The 22,342-nt window shown below is 37.5% G+C and overlaps 1 protein-coding gene across 9 annotated transcripts in view; it reads left to right on the top strand.

The window, feature by feature from the left end:
* Slc8a1 (solute carrier family 8 (sodium/calcium exchanger), member 1) overlaps window positions 1-22,342 on the top strand; it is a 384,678-nt gene that overhangs the window by 295,391 nt on the left and 66,945 nt on the right. For 4 of the 9 annotated variants that reach the window (XM_013517579.1, XM_013517582.1, XM_005390909.2 and 1 more), the window contains exons 3-4: window positions 18,293-18,399; window positions 21,957-21,977. In XM_013517579.1, the coding sequence (XP_013373033.1) occupies window positions 18,293-18,399; window positions 21,957-21,977 (128 nt within the window). Of the gene's footprint in view, window positions 1-18,292; window positions 18,400-18,944; window positions 19,049-21,956; window positions 21,978-22,342 lie in introns of all 9 variants that reach the window. The other 5 variants (XM_005390911.2, XM_013517581.1, XM_013517580.1 and 2 more) reach the window with 2 other exon arrangements.

The following is a 22,342-nucleotide window of genomic DNA, read 5'->3' as shown; positions in this document are numbered from 1 at the left end:
TTTTAACATCATCGGTAGATTTCCCTTGTTCATCCTTCACCTATACATCAGCGGTCCTAGTTCTACTGTAAGGACAAGGAATCTCTGGTTGTATTTAAAGTTCCTCAGGAAATTCTGGTGGCTGGCTGGGTCTACAGACTCACACGTCTAATATTATGCTTCTTCCATAGTAAACTTTAGGAGCTCACAAGTGCAGAGGCTGATTTCTCAGGATAAAATGAGTCGTGCTAGCATTGGAAATCCATTTCCTAACTTTTAATCAGTGCTTGAGTTTCCTTACCTCACTCCCTTAGGAAAGTCACCATTCATTACAACTGTTCCTTCTGTGTAGCATCACATTCACCATCTCTTTCATTCTAAAATTCTTTGAATGCACGAACAGCATTCTACCTCAAAATCTTTTCCTATTCCTTCCTCTATTCTAATCACTACAAAGATAAATTCTCATTCTATTTCCAGTAGTCCCCTCTTGGTCCAACCTATTGGTCTTCTGAGATTGACCAGTCAACGCTTCCTCCTTCGTGCTGAAGCACATTCTACCCTGAACTCCTCAGTTCTCAGAGATAATAGTGTTTTCCAGATTCTTGCAACCAGCTGCCTCCCCATCATTCTTTAATATTGCTTCTGATGATCATATTAGAGCATTGAGTTTCACAATGAATATCTTAAGCTGTCATCCCAATATACATGGCACATAGACAGAGGTCTTCCACTTAGAAACTTCACCTTTACTGCAGACATACATTTCATAACTTCTATAAGACATTTCCCATCATGACTTGAGGGAAATCATGAATGTGTGATCTCCCCACACTAAATTCCTTAGCTCTTTTTGTTTTCTTACCTATCTGCTATACTCGGACACTTAGAACCACCATTTACACAAATAGGAGAAGTCAGAGATCGTCATGAGATCTATAATCACACAGAAACAGGATTTTGGAGAAAGCAGGCACAGAGTCCAGAGAACAGGCATTTTCCTACCTACCATTTCTCTCCAAGTTCTTTCTTAGCCCTCTCCTCTGTGCTCTACAAACCTAGGACTGACTCAACCAGCTTTCCCAGCCCAACCTTCTATTAACTAGGAGAAACATGAGAAGCACTAGCTTAACAGGCTGAGCCTCACCATCATAATCAGCCTATTGACCAATAGATTCTGACCAATTTTTTGGTTGCAACAGTCCAAAATTTTATTTACAAAATCCTACGATATTTGTATGTATTATAACCATTCTTCCAGGCACTAAGGAAAACAGTAATAGATTAATGGATTCTCAAAATCGACCTGAAAGTCAGGTTTGATTTTCAACGTGGATTCTTCCTTCCTGGTTTGATTTCATGACTTCAGTTTATCTTAAATGAAGATACTTCTTTCCTGTGATCATTCTTCTGGAGGACTGATGCCTCTCTCAGGTGATGACAGGTGTCTGCTATATGAAACTATATACAGCTCTTTGTCCGGTTTCATCCTTGGTTCCATAGCATCCCAGTCCATGCTGTCTTGTTGAACCCAATCAGAGGTTTACCTGGCTTCCAGCTGTGTATATACCTACACTTTCTAACGTGCTTCTTTGGAATGGGTCATCCTAGCCTCCCTCACATCAACCCCCTTCTGTACCCAGGGGGCAAATTAGATTCCAGCCTTGACCTCTTTCAGTCTCTCTCATTCCATTGAGATGAGCGATATCCAACCTATGATAGGACATCAGCTGCTATTACCAAAGCATTATTACCAGCTTTGCCTTCTAACTCTCACTGCTCCTATCTTTTTAACAAAAAGGAAAAGCAAGAAATTACTATCATTTTATTCATGCCTTCAATCTTCTTAGACTTCATTTGTCTCCACTATTAAATAACTACCAACATAGACCTCAAAACACTGCATGCTTTCCTTTTTCTCTCTCTTCTCTTTCTCTCTCTCTTCCTCTCTCTCCCTCTCCTTTTCCCTCTCTCTTACACACACACACACACACACACACACACACACACACACACATACACCACTGCCTACTGAATAATCTAAAGCATTCTCCTTAATGGCTATTTACTGTATCAGAATGATATCCTCCCCCTTTCCCATACCTCAGTTTGTAACTTTGCAATTCATTACATGGTTTCGGTTATAATTCTCCCACCAGCCTTCCAGCTAGTACTGTATAAGATAATGTAATATGATAGCAATTTCCCATGTAATTCATCAATCCAAGGCTTCAGCTTTTGACTAAGTTTATTTAAAAACTTAACATATATGTCCAGATATGTTTTGTCATACAGCTTACCAAAATCACTCATGGCTGTTAAAAATAAAATGAAATAGATGCTCAGACTTGAGTTTATAGTACGTAATTAGATTTTTTTGTCCATGAAATTCAAATTAGTTTTATAACTTGATAGTGTTTTCATCAGTAGAATTTGTATTTTACTACTTCTGCCTTGCCATAAAAAAATTGATCTTTACAAACTAAAGGAGTTCAAAGAACTCGATTCATGGATTTTCAATTTGTTTTCTCTAACCTACAGATGAATTTTTAGGAAAGAGAATTTCATAAAATAAATCAGAGCAACATCCCCTACTTACTTGGATTTCACAAATCTAGACTAGGGGCAGGAAGCCAAATACTTCTTTAAAATGTGCTACTGAAGTGCTAGCAGGCTCAGTCTTTTGATAAAGACTCTGTCCTTTGCTGAAGTCACCATGACAGCTTCCCCGGTCCCTCTCCTACACCTTTTTCTTTTGTCAAATGCAAACTTTATCCTAGAGTTGGAGTGATTCTCCTGACAGTCAGAATTAATCCTGGTTGTCCATAATTCAAAAGTCATGTTGACCTTGCTTTGCAAAATTGTGCCCACATCACACAGCACTTTTCCTGGCCCTCAAGCTCTCTTTCTTGATAATCTATCAACTTCCACCACGTACAAGTCAGACAGAACTCAACACTTCTTGCATGCATCAAGTTTTTTTTCATTTTCTTCATTTTCTTCATTTTCTTCACCAAGTTTGTTTGCTTGTTTATACTATTTGTACCTTTCCTCTCACTCTCTTTTTATTGTTGACCACTTAGATACATTTCTGCCTGGAAAAACCCTACTCTATCTTCAAGATTCAGCCTGGTTGCTGCTGTTTTTTGTGAAGTTCCCAATCTTCTGCGCTCCCACACCAGAACTCGTGCTTAAACTTAGCACGCTCAGAGGTTTGGAATCTTTGTGTCCATGCCTGTCCCTCCTCTAAACTGAATTCCTACTCCTCTTTTCTTCTGTGAAATCTAACGTGGGGCTGACACATAATTAGATTCTTAATGGGACTTGCGGATGGCTGGATAGAACAGCATCCTGTAGGTCTCTGATGTGTTGCTGATAAGTTCATTTGACCTTTGGGATGATGTCCACATCAGGTGCTTGAATCACCTATGCACCATTCGCTGTTTTCGCTCTTGTTGAATCTATACTAAGAAATCTATTTTTTATATATTTAAAAACATGTGGGCCGCCTTTTACTAAGAAATCTAAGAGACCTTGATGGATTAACACAAACTCAAGGTCAAACTTGTGACAGTGAACACAGTTCAGCTTAGTCATAAAGATCTCTTAAACGGACACCAGGTGCCAACTTGGTGCTCATTGTCCCGGAAATACACAAGAAGGACATAACGCTATCCTATCCCTTCGAGACATGGCCACTATTGAATAGGCATGGCCCTGCCCAAACAGTTTACATTAGGGTCTGAAGACTCACAACTGTACTGTTCTGGATTCCTTCTAGCCGCCTTGCAGTATCTATCTCAGGACATCTGACTTCTTGAAAGAAATTGAGTGAAAGCTATAAAGAGAATTTTTATTTTTCTACCAACACAAAGGTAACACAATAGAATATATTTGAGATGTATGAGTGTTGCACCAAGATAACAAATTAATGTAGAGAGAAATATCCATAAATCGCCTTCTAAAAATTTTCCATTGTAGACAATAAGAATTGCTTTAAAAAGTTATATTTCTGTTGAATTGATAGGATTTATTTTCAGAACACACAGACCTGCCCTAGAGATGTACTACCAAGATTTTCCTTATTACTCTGTGTATTGCCATAATTACTGTAAGTTAAATCCAATTCTACATGATTCAAGTTAATAGAAATGTTGAAATACAGTAGGACATTATCATAAATATTTAACAAGGTCTTTGTTCATGTTCTATCCATTGATTGTATCTGCTTTTTCAATTTCTGAAAACTTAAGTTACATAAACATGAAATACAACCATGAAAGGAGACCCACAGTAGATGTCAGATATTATCACCTTCCCATTCATACAGAAAACTCTTGTTTTCCAAAATGAATATTTTATTCATGTTAATGCTCCATACATATTTTAGAAGAGACCTGCGGAAGCTTTAGTTCACCAGGAATATTGTGGGAATAGAGACACCAAAGTTTACTCAGTTGCAAAATGAGATTATAATAATAATGAAAGCACCTTGCATTTGATAGCGCTTTAAGTGTGAAAGGTTCTTTGATACATATTGTTTGTTTATTAAATTAATAATTTTTTTCTTTTTTTATATTTGATGAAATTGAAACTTGAAGAAAGTGGTTTGACAGAATCATGTTAGTAAAAGCTTTTTTTTTTTTTTTTTTTTTGGTTTTTCTCCGGCACCGGGAACCAAACTCAAGACCTCGCGCTTGCCAGGCAGACACTTTTGCCGCTGAGCTAAATCCCCAGCCCCAGTAAAAGCTTTAAGTCTGTACCACAAATGAAAACCTAGATCTCCTATGTCCCTTCAACCTGTATAATTTCCTGAGTAAAAGAACAGGCTTTCTATAAAATGTGCAAAATAACACAAATCCTAAAAATAGTAACTTTTCTCTGTAAGATTACATCTATATCAAAAGCCAAGAGAATGATAAAGACTTGCTTTTAGAGTCCTAACTGAACTATATAATCCACTGTATAAAAAAACTTTTTTTATATTGAGCCTGCTTATGCATTTTCCCCACAATCAATGAGCACTTTTAATGCAGATCATCAGAAACAAGCCTATAATTAATCCAAAAATTGCTCACCAAGTACTTTCTCACCGTGTTTGGTCCAGTGGTTCAGTTTGGTTAAACAATATTGTTATTTGCATTCTGTAAACCTGCTCTGATTCTGGAAAGCCTAACTTGGGAAAACTTCCATTAAAAACAAGAAACATAAAAGAGAAAATAAGCAAAACACATTTTTTAGTTGAAAACCAATAACATCTATTCTGGTTTGGGTTAATTTTAATTTTAAATTTTAAATTACTTGTATCAATAAATAACTAAATTGCTTTCTTGCTAATTTTGTCTTCTGATGCTTACCCATAAAGTGTCTCAAGTTTCTCCTATTAAGAATATGAGATACAAGAGGATAACTGTTTGGTGTAATTTTAAACTAAATGGAACACCCAGAAAAGATTTCAACATCCAAATAAGTGCTCTGGTGAAGTTCAGTAAGATTCCACAGTGCTCCATTGTGTTTTGCAGACTGAAAGACAGTAGCAGAAAGCTAAGGGCATATGAAGCCCTGTGATATTTTGCTGGTAATAATTTTTGATTCATAGTTTACATGAATTTTAATTTTTATGTTGTGATTAGATATTCAAGATGTTTTTCAGCATACAGAGGCTCACTATTCAGCATACTTACAGGCTTGCCACATTACTGCAAAAAAATTCCCTCCATAATTAGTCCCTATGAATTAAGGAAATAGATGTTTCTTTAAATGTTGAAGTATATTTTCTGAGTGGAAGATACAGATGTGCGCACAATTGCATGCATGTGCACGCAATGTGGACCTTCCTACGTGTTGCAAACAGATCACCAGTTTCCTTGACCACGAGTTGACAAGGGCTGGCAAACCGTGACTCTAGTCAAAGAAGGAACAAGACAGCAATTGCCAAGTGTGCTTTCCAGAGTAGTTGGGGGTGCTGATAAGACTGTGGATGTGAGTTTTTGGCTGACTTATTTTACCTTGACTCTCTATGTAGTGTTTTTTGTTTTTGTTTTTGTTTTTGTTTTTTTCTGGTACCAGGAGTCGAACGCACGACATTGCACTTGCCAGACAGGTGCTGTGCCACTGAGCTAAATCCCCAGCCTCTCTATGTAGTGTTTCTATAGATGTTGTAGATTTGTTTCCAATCCAAGACTCTTGAGGCCATGATGGTCATGGTCATCCCTACTCAAAGAAGTCCACGTTTCCACTGTATGGAATTATCCTTTTAATTTATAAAGCATCTCTAAGCACAATAGACAATGATGAAATGGCAGTGGGTTACAAAACGTCATGTATTTTCCCCTGATGTGAGTGTAAGTTTGTGCAGGGAGAGGAGGATCTACGAAGAGTGGTAAATTGGCAGTAGCACTGGAAAAGTAAAGCACTAGGATAATAGTAGAGTAAGCAAATAGGATATGTGAATTTAGAGGCTCTAGATGAGTTTTAATCTTGATTGTGGCGTCCACTAACTTCAGGATTTTAGCTGATTTCATTTCATTTTGATCATATGTATAATGAAAGGTGAGCAAGGAGATTTCCATGTAAGAACTGAGAGACGTTTTGCTTCTAGACTGGAAAATAGAAATATTTGGGATGCAAGGGGCTGAGTATCAGAAAAAATGACTAATGCTGCCTTGGCAACAAACTCAGAGATGGATGACAAGTAGAAGGACACGAAGCATTTGTGTCTGCAAGTGATGCAGCAAGAGGAATAATCTATGAAAGAACAAACATGAGGTTTAAATCGCCAGAATGGCTTCTAGGGAAACAACATTGGAAGACAAACACTGAAAATTTTCTAGAGAAATTAGTAAATAGGTTGGTAATGTTAAAGCAGAGAATTCTTTTAAAAATGGACATACAGATTTTCCGATGGCAGAATTCAGACAAGACCTTCCATAAAGGACATGAGGAACAGCCCGTGAAGAAGGTTACCATCGACATTGAGTCCAGGGCAGGACTCATGTGAAGATTGTAGGCTAAGTAAAAACTCACCTCTAGAAGAACTAATCCCAAGTAGTGCACCCATAGAAAAATGTTAGAAGTTCATCCTACTTTGGGCAGCTTAATTAGAAGCTACAATAAACATTTTTAAAGATCACATTGAGAGAAGCACGATCTCCCCATCCTTGATCACTGAATCTCCCTGTTCGCTGTCATTACACAGAGAAGGAACTTGAAACAAAATGAAATTAGCCATCCTTGACTTCTAGTAGATGGGCTGTGGGTGACTTTTTTCATCATTTCTGTGTTTGCAAGTTTTCAGCAATAAACACTTACTGTACTAAGCACGGAAATGCTTTAAGAAAAAAGAACACACATTATCCTGAGGCAATTCACATTATTTTAATTGCATTTCATGAGAAAAAAACCTATAAAATACAAACTTGTTAATACAAATTATTGTTAAGGCTGGAAGTTTATGATGCTTCATATCAACCAGGAGAGACTAAGTCTTTTAAAATCAAGTTTAGTTATGTTTAAGATAACAGGGAAAGGAAAAATGAACAAAATACACTTAAAATTGTATTGTAAAACAAAAAGTCTATGGTCTGGGTGTCTGTGAGCTTACATCTTGATATCAGGAAGTTAATTTTTCTGAAATACTTCCGCTTCTAATCTTTTTCTTCTTGATCTTCATAGGAATAATAACAATAATAATAAAAATGATAATAAAATTGTAGTAACTATCACTTACTGAGGGCTTGCTATGTACCAGGTTGTTTTATTTTTTCATTTAATCTTCTCATGCCCTCAACAAACAATCTACGATGTAGATTCAATTATGCCATTTTCACACATTAGGAAACTAAGGCATGAATGAAGTCATTAGTATGACTGCCTGTGAATTATGCCAATGTATTTTAGGTCATCTTACCACTCCCATACTAGGGAACTCCTCTAAGCCATGGTCATATTGACATGAAAATATTTTAAGAATACTTTATATGAATGCACTCGGAGAGAACTTGGGTTACCCCAGTACTTTTGTGGCTGGGAAATGAGAGGGGAGGAAACCAAAGACAGATTATGAATTACAAGACCTAAGAAATCCCAGCTTAATGCTTGGTCTTCTGTTCTTATGCTGGCCTCTTTCTGATAAAGATGTGTTTGGTATATTCTAGCTACTGTCCTGCAACAATGTAAGAGTGAATCTTTTCATTAATTTCCTGAGAAACTCTACTTTCAACAAAGAAAATTGACAATGGAAGAAGGAGCAAAGAGAAATAATCTCTGGGAAAGCCTAATGGCAACCTAGGATGTTCAGAATATTCACAAGGAAGAGGGCTTTTCAAAAAGGTAGAAAATCAAGAGTCTCTTTGAAATCTAGTGGAATCTATTTAATTTTAAATTCCTATAAAGTTAGTGGCAAATTTGGGATAGTACTGATAGCAGTTTCTAAAGCTAATCCAACAATGTTGATGTGTGCAGCTTATTTTTAAAAATGCTCATTGCCACAGGTACTCTTTTTTTGTTTGTTTGTTTTTGGGTTGTTTTGTTTGTTTGTTTGTTTTGTTTTTTCCAGTACCGGGAATCGAACTCATGACCTTGTGCTTGCCAGGCAGGCGCTGTGTCACTGAACTAAATCCCCAGCCCCCTGCCACAAGTACTCTTAACATTATCCTCAACTGTGAGAAATTTGTTACAACAATATTTTCTAGAGAATCTCTGCTCAAGGAATACAGCTGATATCACACATTATGGACAAATATGTAGTCCTAAGAATACGTTAAAAATCAAATCCAGGGCATTCCACATACTAAGCCTGTACTTTCCCACTGAGCTACATCCCCAGCCCAGGAACACATTTTCAAATGCTGGGTTAATCCATAATTTTGTTAACAGTTTCTTTGTTATAGAATCTTCACAATTTCAATATTATTAAGTAATTTAAAAATACAGACTAAGACATATTTTGAAACATTTCAACATGATATTCATTGCTTGAGCCACTTTGTTTTTAATGAATGGACCAAATGTCTCAGCATGCATATTTAGAAAACAAACCCAGGGGCTTTAGTTGTTAATCTTCCTCAGACATGAAGTTCATTGACTGCAGAGGAGTGAGATGGTATGGGGTAAATTATGGTCAATTTTAATGCATCAAGTAATTTTTTCTTAGTAAACTTTGCTCATGCCTATCATTATGGGATAAAACCTTGATGGAGATATGAGAATTGCATTAGATACTTCCTCATTCCTGGGACAAGATACCTGACACATACAAGTTGAAGTAAGGTTACTATTTTAGCTCACAGTTTGTAGAGAATACCATGCATAGTTGGCTGGCTCCAAGGCAGAGGGGCATTGCAGAGGAGAAAGAGTCCAAACAGTTCATAGCAGGGCAGGCAGGAGGCAGTGAAGCCGCAAGCCTGCCTTTCCCTTTTTTGTCCCATCCAGGCTACACATCTATTGGTTGGTGCCACCCACACTCAAGAAGGGTGGCAAGATGGGTGGCTTCCCACTTTCCACACCCAGAACTATGCTAAATCAACCAGCAAGCTAATTTAGTTGTCACACCCATAATCCACACTCACACATCCTAAACCCAGCCACCAATGAAAAGCTCCACCTATGAGTACATGAGGCTGTGGGGAACATCTAAATGTAAGCCATCGGGGCTGGGGATTTAGCTCAGTGGCAAAGCGCCTGCCTGGCAAGCACAAGGTCGTGAGTTCAGTTCCCGGTACCGGAGAAAAACCAAAAAACAAACAAATAAATAAATAAATAAATAAATAAAAGCCATAACAAGTTATTATTTATTGAAATAATAACTCTGGGTACCTACACCATCTCTTCAAGTGGTCAACCATATATTTGAAGGATAATAACTAATAGATTTTTCTTTTGAGACTAAATCTGATAATTCTATGCTAAAAGGAGAGAAATCAAAAAAATATTTGCTCCCATTTTTCATGTGAAAAATTAATTAATTGCCATTTAGTTTCAAAAGTGAGCAGAGGAAAAGAAAATAGAACAAGTTTATATTGCAAACCCCCACTCCAATGCTCTCTACCATTCCTCTCCTCTCCCTGGAGCAGGAGGATTTTAGCTGTCGTTGCCCCTCACTCTGCTTGAAGCAGTGATTTCAATTACCACTTGACAATTGCAGAGAGATCAGAGCATGGATGGCAAGACCTACTGGAGAATTACTTTGGTTAGTTACTTTACTGGCTCTCATCTTTGGAGTCTATTTAAATTACAGAATAGCACTGGTACTATTTGTTGGGCTCTGCTTCACAGCAGGAGCTCCAGGAAAAGTATGACTCTGTATCCAGCTAACAGAGGCTAGGGGAACCTGATAGAGATTAGATGAGGGAACTAACCTTGGTAACTCTTATGCTCTTTGCTTCTTTGAGTTCTAGATCTGTACTTGGATATCACATCATATAGGATGTAGTCCAAAGCTATATATGAGAGTGGATTTGTGGCTACTACTCACTACTCCGGTGAATATTTCCACTCCAGCCTCTACCGCCATCTACCAAATGCCTTTTTTTGGTAATTAGTTGAGCAGGAAAGTAAAATCTGCAAAATTAGCCACAACTTTTCAATGATAACAGTAAGTACCTAAAATTGTATAGCTTTTTGTCAAATAATTTTTGTATGCGGTAATTATTTTATCTTCACAACAACCTGTGAAGTGTGTGATAAATCATAACAGCTGTTATTTGATCTTTACAACACTGTGAAAGTTGTATCACTGTGAAGTGAGTTTTATTAATCCCATTTGGTAAATTACAACATTGATGTTTAGGAAATTTCTAGAATTGACCTAAATAACCCAGCTATAGAGTCACAGAGCCAAGTGATAGACCCAAGTAATTACAATTTCAATTTAGTATCATTGCCATTTCAACAAAGTAGTTGTTTTCTCTGACCATCTTTCAGGTGTTAAGGAAATGAAATGATCCTACCTCCAAAGTTGCTCACCAATAATGTAAAAATAGTGATATGAATAACATGAAAAGCAATGTGTTCTTATTTAGAACATTTACTGGTGGAGGGGGGCATTTTGGTCACTTACAGAACATGAAAACAATATATGTATTACATTTTTTTCTCTCTGTCCCTTTCTTTCTCTAGCACCAGATCCCCAAGCAACTCATAAATCTATTCTTGAAAGAGAAAAAAAGTTTAAAATGCACTAGGGACTTAAACCAAGTGATACTAAAATAGCTTGGAGCAGGCTTATCATTCTTTGTAGGCAGAGAAAAATAATTGTGAAGAGGAGAGCTAAAGAACGCCTGAAGTGATGAGGAAAGACCTGACTTTCCAGGGGCATATGACCTATGATTATAGTCTTTTCCTTTCCTTTTTAAACAAATACCATGAAGGAAATGCTGCTTCTGACAATTTCATAGTACCTTCTGCTTTGCAGGGGGAAAAACAAGCCAAGGGAGGCAGGTCGGAGGAAATAGCCACCAGAAATGCTTAGCATGTCAAAGTACAACATCAACGGCCCTTCCCCTTGGAGGAGGCAGCTAGCTTCTGTGAAGATACAAATGATAAAAATGGATGGAGGGCTCGTGTGGCTGACAGACACAACAGCAGCACTCAGCGTTGATGTACATGGTTTGCTCTGTCTCGGGGCAGGCAGCACCCCAGTTTTCTTTCTGTTTGTCAGCACCAGCAAAATTTGAAACTCCTTACAGAAAGTGTGTAGACATTCTCACAATTTTTTCCCACTCAAACAAACAGCCTTTCCTGAGGACTATAATTCATTGGAAAGCTTGTTTTTTAAAAAAGTGATAAAACTCGAGTATCATACAATTAAATTCACTGAAAATATACAATTGAGTGGGGTTTAGTATGTTCTCAGATATGTGCAACTATCACTAAAATTAATTTTAGAACATTTTTACCACCCCAAAATGAAATTCCATACCCATCAGCAGTCACCCCTAGTCCTAACTGACCCCCAAAATTCCAGTTTTAGGCAGACACTGATCTACTTCATATCTCTGGATTTACCTATTCTGGACATTTCACATGAATGTAATATATATGTAATACATAATCTTTGTGTCTGGCTTCTTTCATGGAGCAGAATGTTTACAAGGCTCGTCCATTTTGTAGTATGAACCTTTTTCTTTTTTCTTTGCTAAATAATATTCCATTTTGTGGACATATCTCAGTTTGTGTATTCACTCATCAAATGATAGGCATTTGCATTGTGTCCACTTTTGGGCTATTATGAATCATGCTGTTGTGAATGTTAGTGTACAGGCTTTTGTGTGAACATGTTTTTTATTTGCTTTGGCACAAGCCTTGAAGTAGAATTGCTGAGTCACATGGTAACTCTGTTTTTAAACTTTTGAAGACTTTTCTAGTGAAGTTTTTGCCTCACTTTACATTCCTACCAGAAGTGTAAGAGAGTGTCAATTTCCCTACATTCTCACCAACACTTGTTATTATCTGTTATTTCATTGTAGCCACCCTAGTGGGTGTGACTTGGTATCTCTTTAGGGCTTAGACTTGCATTTCCTCAGTACCTAAAGATGTAGAGCACTTTTTCTTGCATTTGTTGGTTATTAGTTTATCTCCTTTAGAAAAATGCCTATTCAGAGTCTTTGCATATCTTTAGTCAATTTCATACCTTGAGTTACAATAGCTTCCCCTAGAGCTTTTTGTATCAGGTGTATTGTGGATCAGAGTTCAAACTTATCTTACCTGATGTCATCATTTTATGGCTACAGAAGTTGCCAAGTTTGTATGTGGTTCATCCTGGGTCACTTATCTCTTGAATGTGAGAGTACAGGGGCAGACATGTGACATACGAGTGGTCTTTCACTAACAAGTCTCAGAAGCCCTCTGGGCCAATGGATACAGGGATGGGCCATCCCTGAGGCTACATCACTTCTGTAACCATTGACAACCTTAATTTTGCCTCTCTCCAAACACAGCTACTGTTGGGTAAACATATATCATCAGAGTTCCTATCACTCTGTTGAGAAAGAAATTACTCTGCCCGAGTGTAAACTCTGCTGCCTGGATACCAAAGGTGTTTTCTCACTTATGCTATTAAGGTTGCCTGCTGAGACCAGCACTTCTTGAAAGAGAAAACTTCAACTTTCTACACTATCTAATCCAGAAAACAACATCGCTGAAGGACAAACAAATTGTTTCTCCCTCATTTCAACTTACATTGTTAATTAGACCTGAAGTTTAGTTTTGACTATGACCTTCTCACAATTCCATTTGTTCCTTCTGGGATACATTTTTTTAAAGATCTTGCCACACATTCCACCTGTACATAAGCCAGTTCCCAGCCCTGACGACATGGTAGAATCACCCGAAAGACTCATAAACTATATTCACGTCCAGTGTCCACAACCAGAGTATTTGATTTAGCTGATCTGGAGTAAGTCCGGGCATTTACTTGTTCAGTATGCAGTGCAGCCATGTCTGAAATACAAATCCAACGACCACTAGCCTTTTACTTTATTACCTAAGTTAATATAAGAACCCACTTGTTATCAGTGCATCTCAGGTTCAACATGCTTAGAGGTCATCTGAGGAGTTTGTTAAAATCCAGATTCTGATTCTATGGGTCAGGGCCAGCGCCTGAGATTCTCCATATCTATCAGGCAGCCAGGAGTGTGGGTGAGCCTGCCGGAGCTACTGGAAGTCCTCAGAGTCAGTGAGCCCCTACATGTTCATCAGACTTTTCAATGAAACCCTTTTTCCCCTCAGGATGTAACTTCCAAGGCAACCACCATGGAATATAACGCATGCTACCGTCCTTGCAAAAGTAAAATTGAAATATATCCTTATTCAGTCAGTGTTTTTCGGTGTACAGGTAAAATAGTAAACCTCTGCATTCATTTAAGATAATGATTCAGATCCTTTAAAGTGGTCATAAAAATTCTGCACAGTTGAGTAAATACGGAAGCTGGGAGTTCATTATGGGGCACACGCTCGAAAGTCTTGGTCCTCGGAACCAGTTGTGGGAGCTCATCTTGGACCTTGGATGCCACTGAGTCATTTTTCCTCTGTAAACTATAGGTAGGAAGAATCATTTAGGGGGTTGTTAGGAAGATCCTCCAAGAATTAAGCAATGCAAAGTGCACACCATTTCAGTGACCTCTGAGTAGGACCAAAGGAAAGGTAAACCTTTCAAAAACAACCCAGTAAAAACCCATCCCAGCATCTACATATGTGAATCTTCACTAAAATCCTCTGTGTGAGGATTTAGAAGAGTCTTCTCGCGAATTCTCCAACTCATCTTTTTTTCATCTTCTTTCAATATTAAGAGTGGTCACAGGGAAAAGAAACCACAGAACAAATAGAGGCTTAAATTGAAAAAAGGGACCACGGTACCACTTCACCTTAATGACAAGAGACTAACACAAACACTGGAGAGATTATATTTTCAGCTTCCACTAATAAAGCTGTGTCTTTCCTTCCTCACTGCTTGGGTCACCTCCAGACATAGGGCCTCCTTGTTAGTCCACTTGAAGGGTTTGGGTTCTTTGAAACCTATCAGATTCCAGAGAGATGGAGAAGTGTCGTGTAGGTTTAAGTTTGGCATCATGACATGAAAGGTACTGCAAAATCAAAAAGAATGATCTGTATTTTTCCACTAAAGAGATGATCTTTTTTTAACTAAATTCTTTTTTTTTCCCCTTGAAATGGAACCAAAATGAGATGATACAAATTTTGGTTGTATGTATTGAGAAATATTTTAATGTTATCATAAGATTTGCAACTCCCTTGCTATAAAATGTAATTTTATACTACAGCGTTAACTTTAAGTAGTTACATAAAAAAGTCAAGTGAGTTTTTTTACCTTCTTTATAATAGCCATGGTTGAAATTTGCATGGTACCAGTTTCCTATTTTTTTGTTATCAGTGCAATAATAAAACAGCAATTATATTTGAAGGGCTACATCTACCCAGCTGTTCCAGTCTTTTGTTGTTGTTCTAATGTGTGAATTTAAAGAAACAACAGCTATATGAATACTTCCCATTGATAAAATAGAACAGAAGAGACAACAGGGATCTGTTTGTAGGGAGATGGAGTCCCGGTGACTGGTGTAGCAGTGGAGCAGACTGGAGGACCTTCAGGTTCCCTCCAGATTCTCTTCGAATATGGAACTGTGAGGATCCAAGACATCCAGCCGGTGTGCCTGGAGTCTTTGCCAAATCAGCCCCACCTCATGGAACAGCCCCTATGATAGAAGTGGCAGCAGGACCTTTATCCACTAGGCACTATAAAAAATGCAAGGAAGACGTGTCAAAGATATGTTCCTTTCAAACTGACATTGGTCAGTTTCATCTTTGCTTGAGGAAAAACATAGAGTTGTGTTCTTGAAACCAAAGTGAGCATCACCATGCCTCTGGTTTTGCCTCTCTTCTTTAGAGGGCTGACTAATAAGGACTGGCTTCATCCTGCCACTTTCGATTGAGTGAAATGTCCTTTAATAATCACATTTCCTATTAATAGCTTTCCTGAGCAAGAAAAGCTAAATCAATATATAATTTAATGGCTCCTCCTTTCAGGGGCATTACGGATTCAATTACTAATGATTTTGAAATGATATGCTGTTATGCAAATGTCATCTATTTTAGATGTCTTTACAAGGCACCCACAAATGTACTTTTTCCCTTCATCTTTCATTTTTGTGACCATGGTTGTTGAATACTCAAATATTTTCCAAGGATTGTGATCCTAGTGACCAAGGATACTCTAGTGATAAAATATATGTATTTTATTGTACAAACAAGTTGTATGGGGTTGTATAACTCTATTTCTCGTATACTTCAGCTACTCAGAATATAGAAAATAAAGCTAGAATAACAATGAAAGACTAAATTCTATGGTATTCTCAAAAGACAAGAATCAATACATCACTTGGTTGTTTCTATTTTTTTGGGGATAAGTTATCATGTTGACCTATGGGCAGAAAGTTGGTACTTTTCCTATACAAATACTCACCGCAATAACAAGGCTTCTCCAGGCAACCAACCCGTGTTTTCTGTGTTTCTGGAGTCCTAAAAAAAATTGTGATGAGGTGTGGACTGTGCTGGGAATATAAAGTGGAGAAATAAAACGTCAAATTGTTAAGTAATATAAAGAGGAATGTTGCAGCACGACTCTCTCTCAACGGATGTGTTCCAGTTTGATGTGTCCTGTCTTGTAGTGCTTGGTACTGAACACTGGGCTGAGGACAGTACCATGGGTCTCCGGGTACCCGTTGTACTTCCCTCCCTCAGTCTGGTGAGACTGGTTGCTGGTAGAGATGTTTTGTAACTGAAGTTTAAGATTACAAGACTCTAAACTAGAAATCAGTGCCTAAAAATATCAGTCTTTGGTAACATAGAGATGTTTGCTAGGCTTTTGTAGGGTAACTCTGATCTAACTTTTAACGTCAAATTCAATTCTGAATTAGTGGACTCATCAGCCCTTCTCAGGCATATCTGTCCTCTTGTACTGCTTCTATTTTTTGTTTTTATTTTTACTTTTTTTCAGATGTGGAGGAACAATTAAATATTCCAGATCAGGCTGATTTTTTTTATATATGCTCAAAATAAAGAGGTAAATTCCAGAAAATAATTCTAAACATTAGGCAAGAATTGTTCATTCTATAGGTGTAAATGGACTTTGTTATACTGTTGGTGGTTTTGTAAATATCTACTGTAAAGTAAATAACTTTTGCTTAAGCTCGTCTACTGTTTAGCCATTTAGTTGTTCTAATGTGAGTCTAATGTTAGTCTTTGAGGACAGAGCTGAGATATAAAGAAGAGAATTTCATGAGCCACAGTTCCTTAACAGTAAGAAAGTTAGTTATTAGAATTATACGTCTTTTACAGGGCAAAGAGACTGTATTATGAGCCTCCAAAGGGCAAAACCAATCATTTGATCTCATTTCCACATTGCTGAGTCAAGAAAGGGAGGTTTAAGCTTTTGACTTTAGGAACTGGGGAATCCAGAGAACTGAAAGCAGTCCTACTCATCCTCCCTTCCTAGCAGGAAAAGCAAAACAAAACAAAAAAAGCGATGCTCTTTAGCTTGCACAGGCCTAAAGGAAATTTGATGATTTTCACCCACAAAATAAAAACAGGACTATAAATCAATTTCCTTCCAGCATACCTAGAAAATTCCACCAAAATTAAAGAATATTAATGCCATTAAACATTTGAGTCTATACAGACATATTTTTTCAAACATTTTAACCATAAATGTTTTGACCTATGTTATTGAAAGGTTTTTTTTTTTTTTTTTTTTTTTTTTTTTTTTCAAAAAAAGTTCAGCATTTCAGGAGCCCTGAGTAAGTTATAATTTATGAAGTGTTTATATAATTAAAAGGTAATATTAGATTAATTTCTTTTCAGTTATCAAGGATGCTTACTGAAAGTTGGGATTTGCATAACATTAGAATTTATCCCGCCTACATTTCAGTCACCCACAACCATAGGACCTTAGGCATGAACTGCTGCTGGCTGGATTATAGGAAGGATTCTTACTGAAAAATGTGTGTGTGCGTGGAGTTAAAGGGAGTGTAACTGGCATATTTATTGAAAACTGAAACTCAGTTTTGGGAGGGCTGAAAATAACCACAATATCATGAATTCTCCCCTCTCCAATTCAGGCCATTGTGACCCCACTTTCAAAATAGCTCTGTCAGGACCACAGCTCCCATCTTTAGACAGGAAAGTAAAATAGGAACAACTTCCTGTTTTGATCAAGGTGGAAAATCTGACGAACGCAATGAACGTTGGGTAGAGTAAGATAAAAGATCTTATATTTTCATGATGCCTTTTTACATTTATTATTTTAATAAAATTCATGCTAAAAATACTGCATTTGGAGATGTCATAAAGCACAATGCAAGAAAAATGACCCAGAAGTCTGTCAGAGATAACCTTTATTAACATTTCATTGTGATTTATCGATATGTTTTAAAGGAGTGAACTCTAAGGCATAATTTAGACAGTTCAGTGATTAAGATAAATGCTAAAAAACAATTTTTTTCTTTCCTTATGACTGTGATCTTTGTTTTTTCTGCTTTTCCTTCTCATGATGATGACAAACCTATTAGTACTGAATACTTTGTCTAAATTAATTCTCCTGCCCTAGCGAGGGAGCTGTGGACTGGGCAACTTCTCCAATCTTTCAGGCTATCTGATATCCAGTCTTGCAGAAGTACCAGAAAGTGCAGACATTTCTCAATTGCTATTCGTCCGGGATGTGTTAACCTTGCTTTCCTCTGTGTTCCTATGTTCCTTCTTTTTCCTCTTCCGCTTGTTCGTCAATTTCTATTCTTCTCTGTTTCAGCAAAACAATATCAGTCAAGGTAATTGATGATGAGGAGTATGAGAAAAACAAGACCTTCTTCCTTGAGATTGGAGAGCCCCGCCTGGTGGAGATGAGTGAAAAGAAAGGTGGGGTAGCTGCTCCGGGGCTAAGCCCAACAGCTTGTGCTGGCCTGTGCTACCCTGGATGCCTGCACTCTTCAGAACATGACACTACGCACACATCCCTCCACCTATGTAACGGGGCATAGCTCTCTAGCTACACTGCAGTGGGCCGGGCCTGACGCTACGTCAACCAATCGTGGCCACTTGGAACATTCCAGGTCTTAAGGATTAACGTTCAGTGCAGTCGGTGAAGCCTTCATTTCTCAGAAAGTTGCTACACGTCATGTTACGTGAGAATGAAGATAACTTCCTGATTTACTGTTTTACTTTAGGGTACCTTCTGACTGCTAAGCTAAGCAGCAAGCATTTGTGTAAGGGGTACATTAGGCTGTAGAATTTAATGGGAGCCAGCTGAGAGCACCCAGAATGCCCTTTTACATACTTCCGGAGGCCCATGTGGTGCCAGTTCTCCATCCGTAACATCACAGTAACATCCAGCTTGGTGGACATCTACAGCATGAGCGTGTGACTCCAACCATTTGTTTTGCCTTTGTCTTGTGTTCCCACAGGAAGATCATAACCATTAGAATATTTGACCGTGAGGAATATGAGAAAGAGTGCAGTTTCTCCCTTGTGCTTGAGGAACCAAAATGGATAAGAAGAGGAATGAAAGGTGTGAGAGTATTCAAAGACATACCAGCGAGAAATTGTACTCTTCTCTCTTCCCGTGTCTCCTTACTCTCACACTTTACTCTGTCCTCTTCCTCAGCTTCCAAGTACTAAACACCATTGCCTTTGAAACTTGAGCAGGTTCATTTCCCTTCCCTAATTCACAAGTGCACCAGCCAATGCGCATTTTCTTTCCAAAAATGCTGACTAACCTCAATTGCAACAAGATTTAATAAGTACTAGAAGAGATTTCTGTAATTAAGAAGTGATGGTAGAGCCAGGCATGCTAGTGCATGCCTGTAATCCCAGCACTTGGGAGGCTGATGCAGGAGGATCGTTGTGAGTTGAGGCCAGCCTGGGCTACAAAGAGAGTTCAAGACCACCCTGGACTATACAGCGAGACGCTGTCTCAAAAAAAAAAAAAAAAAGAAAAGAAATGATGGTATAAAAAACAATGGATTTAGTTTTTCATTACTTGGGGTTTGTTCTAAAGTGTGGCTGCAACTATTAAATCTCCCCCAAATGTTAATGAGGAGCACTGTGTAGTATTTTGTCAATTATACTTCAATGAAGTTGGAAAGAAAAACCACTTAATACCTATTAGTGATAGCACACATGTCTAATGCCGACTAAGAAGAAATTTCGGAAAAAAAAAACAATTAGGCTTCTTTAGAGAATTCAGTGTTAAAAGAAATTAATGAGAACAGGTTTTCTTAAAAAGGAGATTTACCAATATTCGAGTGCTTATTTTGGCATGATGTTTGTCATATCATCAAATATGACAGTTAAAAGGTGCCATGTATATGAGATGATACTCAGATCAGTTTTCTTTAGGTAGAAAGATATGGTTCTTCAGTAGGAATTAAATCTTTGCCTAAGGCCTATTCAGCCTTATGCTCTAAAATATTTTGAGCTTTATAGAATTAATAAATTCTTAACATGTATAGTAAAATTAAAAATATCAACAATGGTATCCTTATAAGTAGACTTTGTTAGTTCACTATAAGGGTTAGGAAATATTTGGAAAAGATCCAATTTTCTTTCCTATCTGATTTTCTATTTCATATGGCCTACATTTGATAAAAGGGGAAATGGATTTTATGTCATTACAAATAATCTTGTATTCAAGATTGTTTCTAGAACTTCCTACAATTATCCTCTCACAGTGGTCACTTTAAAAAGAAATCCTATTAATTTAGTTAATATATGTAAAATGAGCATACTGCATATTAATGCCTTATTAATTATATACAGTTAATAAGAATAAACAGGCAACAATTAAATAGACTACATTGCAAGAATCTTATACTTTTAGAAGAAAAAATAAAATATATAGCTGAGCATGGTAGCACATGCCTATAATCTCAGCACTCAGGAGGCTGAAGCAGGAGGATCACTGTAAGTTCGAGACCAGCCTGGGTTACATAGTGAGTTCATGGCCAGCCTGAACTGCAAAGTGGGACTCTGTCTCAAAAAGTCAATAAATAAGTAAACAGACAATAAAATATGTAGGATTGATTCCTATGGAGATCCAACATTTGAGGGAATTTAATCTCATATTTATGAGAACTCTCTACCTGCAGGTCCATCAGGGGTTTTTAAAAAATGTACATCCCTGACTTAATCAAGTTCAAAATGGCAACAGGGGCTTCTGGACTGATGGAAAGAAGAGCACTTGTGATCATTTTAATGCTGCTTGTTTAATAAGCTCCATAAGCAGTAAATGAAAGGACAGAGATTTCGGAAACATGTGCTAATGGCTTACAAAGATGGGATCAAAAAGGCCTCATTAACATCCAAGGAAAAGCACTCAGTTCTAAAAGGATCCCTCCAAAGAACTGTCATATCTCTCCAGGAAGAGTAGCATGGATACAGTTCTTCCCGCTGTCCTTTTAGTAAAATATGCTCTTGTGTAAAAGCAAATTAAAATTCTTTGATGGCACCGTGCAGTTGTGCAACAAGTGGTTTCCTGTCACTTTAAATAAAATCGCTGACTTCTGTTAGCAGTTACCCTCGGAGGGCAATTTCACTACCATTACAGGGAGAACTAGCCTGAAGATGTAAATGCAACTTTCCCTTCTACAACACCAGAAATGATTTGCTCAGTACCTTTAGCCAGGTAGCTTTTCTAAATCAACGTGCTTCATCCCAGTCTAAATTCAAGTGACATAACCTAAAAGACAATTACATGTGTTTACTCCACCTTCCCTGCCCTATTAATTTCTGAGGAGCTGTCTGACCCCTAGAAGCAATCTAGCTATTTAACCTTGCTCCAGAGTACCTGGTAAGGACATGCATGTAAGCTTCAATTCCTGCCCCACTTACGAGTCAAGAATTTCTAAACAAGCAAACGTTGGGGCCAACGTATCATCCAAATAGCATGCCCAGAGAGAAAGAGAATTTTACCTCTAGCCAAAGTCTCCTTCCAGGAAGGGCATCAAAATGCAGTTTCTTAGGATCTTTTACTTGTTCTTACTGATTAAAATGAATAATAGCTAAGATCCTGGGTAATTTAAGACTTCCAAATACTGGATTCACTAATTTCTAGGTAATAATGAGGAAGATCCCTCAAATCAAGGTGAAGACTAACTTCATACAATATTTCTACTATATTTTGTAACCATATATACTTTGTGTAAGAGTATATAGTAGAAATGTCTTACTAAATACAAAGAAATTATATATACATGGGGTGTTTTTCTTTCAGTCACACACATTTGAAGAAATTTGTTGGGATCATTTATTTGGAAATATTCCCAACACATTTCCTTAGGGTGCACCGATTTTTTAAGCAATGGCTTTTTACAACTCAAATCAAATCTGCCTGGATTTCTTTCTGCTGATATTCCTCTTACTTTCATTATTCATCTGGTCTCTTATTCTGTGTTTGTCTTTGTCTATTTTCTTCACAGCACTGTTATTGAATGAGCTTGGTAAGCATTTCATTTCTTGCACTTCCTTTCCATTTTTTTCTAAGCTGTTTTCCATTTCTATTAAATGAGACAGTAGCGCTCTGATTTTTATCTCTATTAATTTGCTAATAAGATTGTTGTTTAGGGCCACTGGCCAATTTTTGTTAAAACTAAATCATTTATATTACATTTTTAATGTAGTATAGCATTATAAAAACCAATGATTTCTTAGGTATGCACAAGAGTTAAGTCTGTGCACTAATTTCATAACCTCAGAGAATTAGTGATCCCATTATAAAGGGATGTTTTCAAATTCTCCTTAGTTGTAATATAATTTGGCAAGTTTTCATACTTTGGGTAGGTGATCAAACAGTGTAATGTCACTG

This window comes from Chinchilla lanigera, unplaced genomic scaffold (genome assembly GCF_000276665.1).
Source record: "Chinchilla lanigera isolate Chin_1 unplaced genomic scaffold, ChiLan1.0 scaffold00040, whole genome shotgun sequence".
In the NCBI taxonomy this organism is placed as follows: domain Eukaryota; kingdom Metazoa; phylum Chordata; class Mammalia; order Rodentia; family Chinchillidae; genus Chinchilla; species Chinchilla lanigera.
Note: the sequence above shows the minus strand (reverse complement) of the source record. Positions and strands in the feature narration are given on the sequence as shown.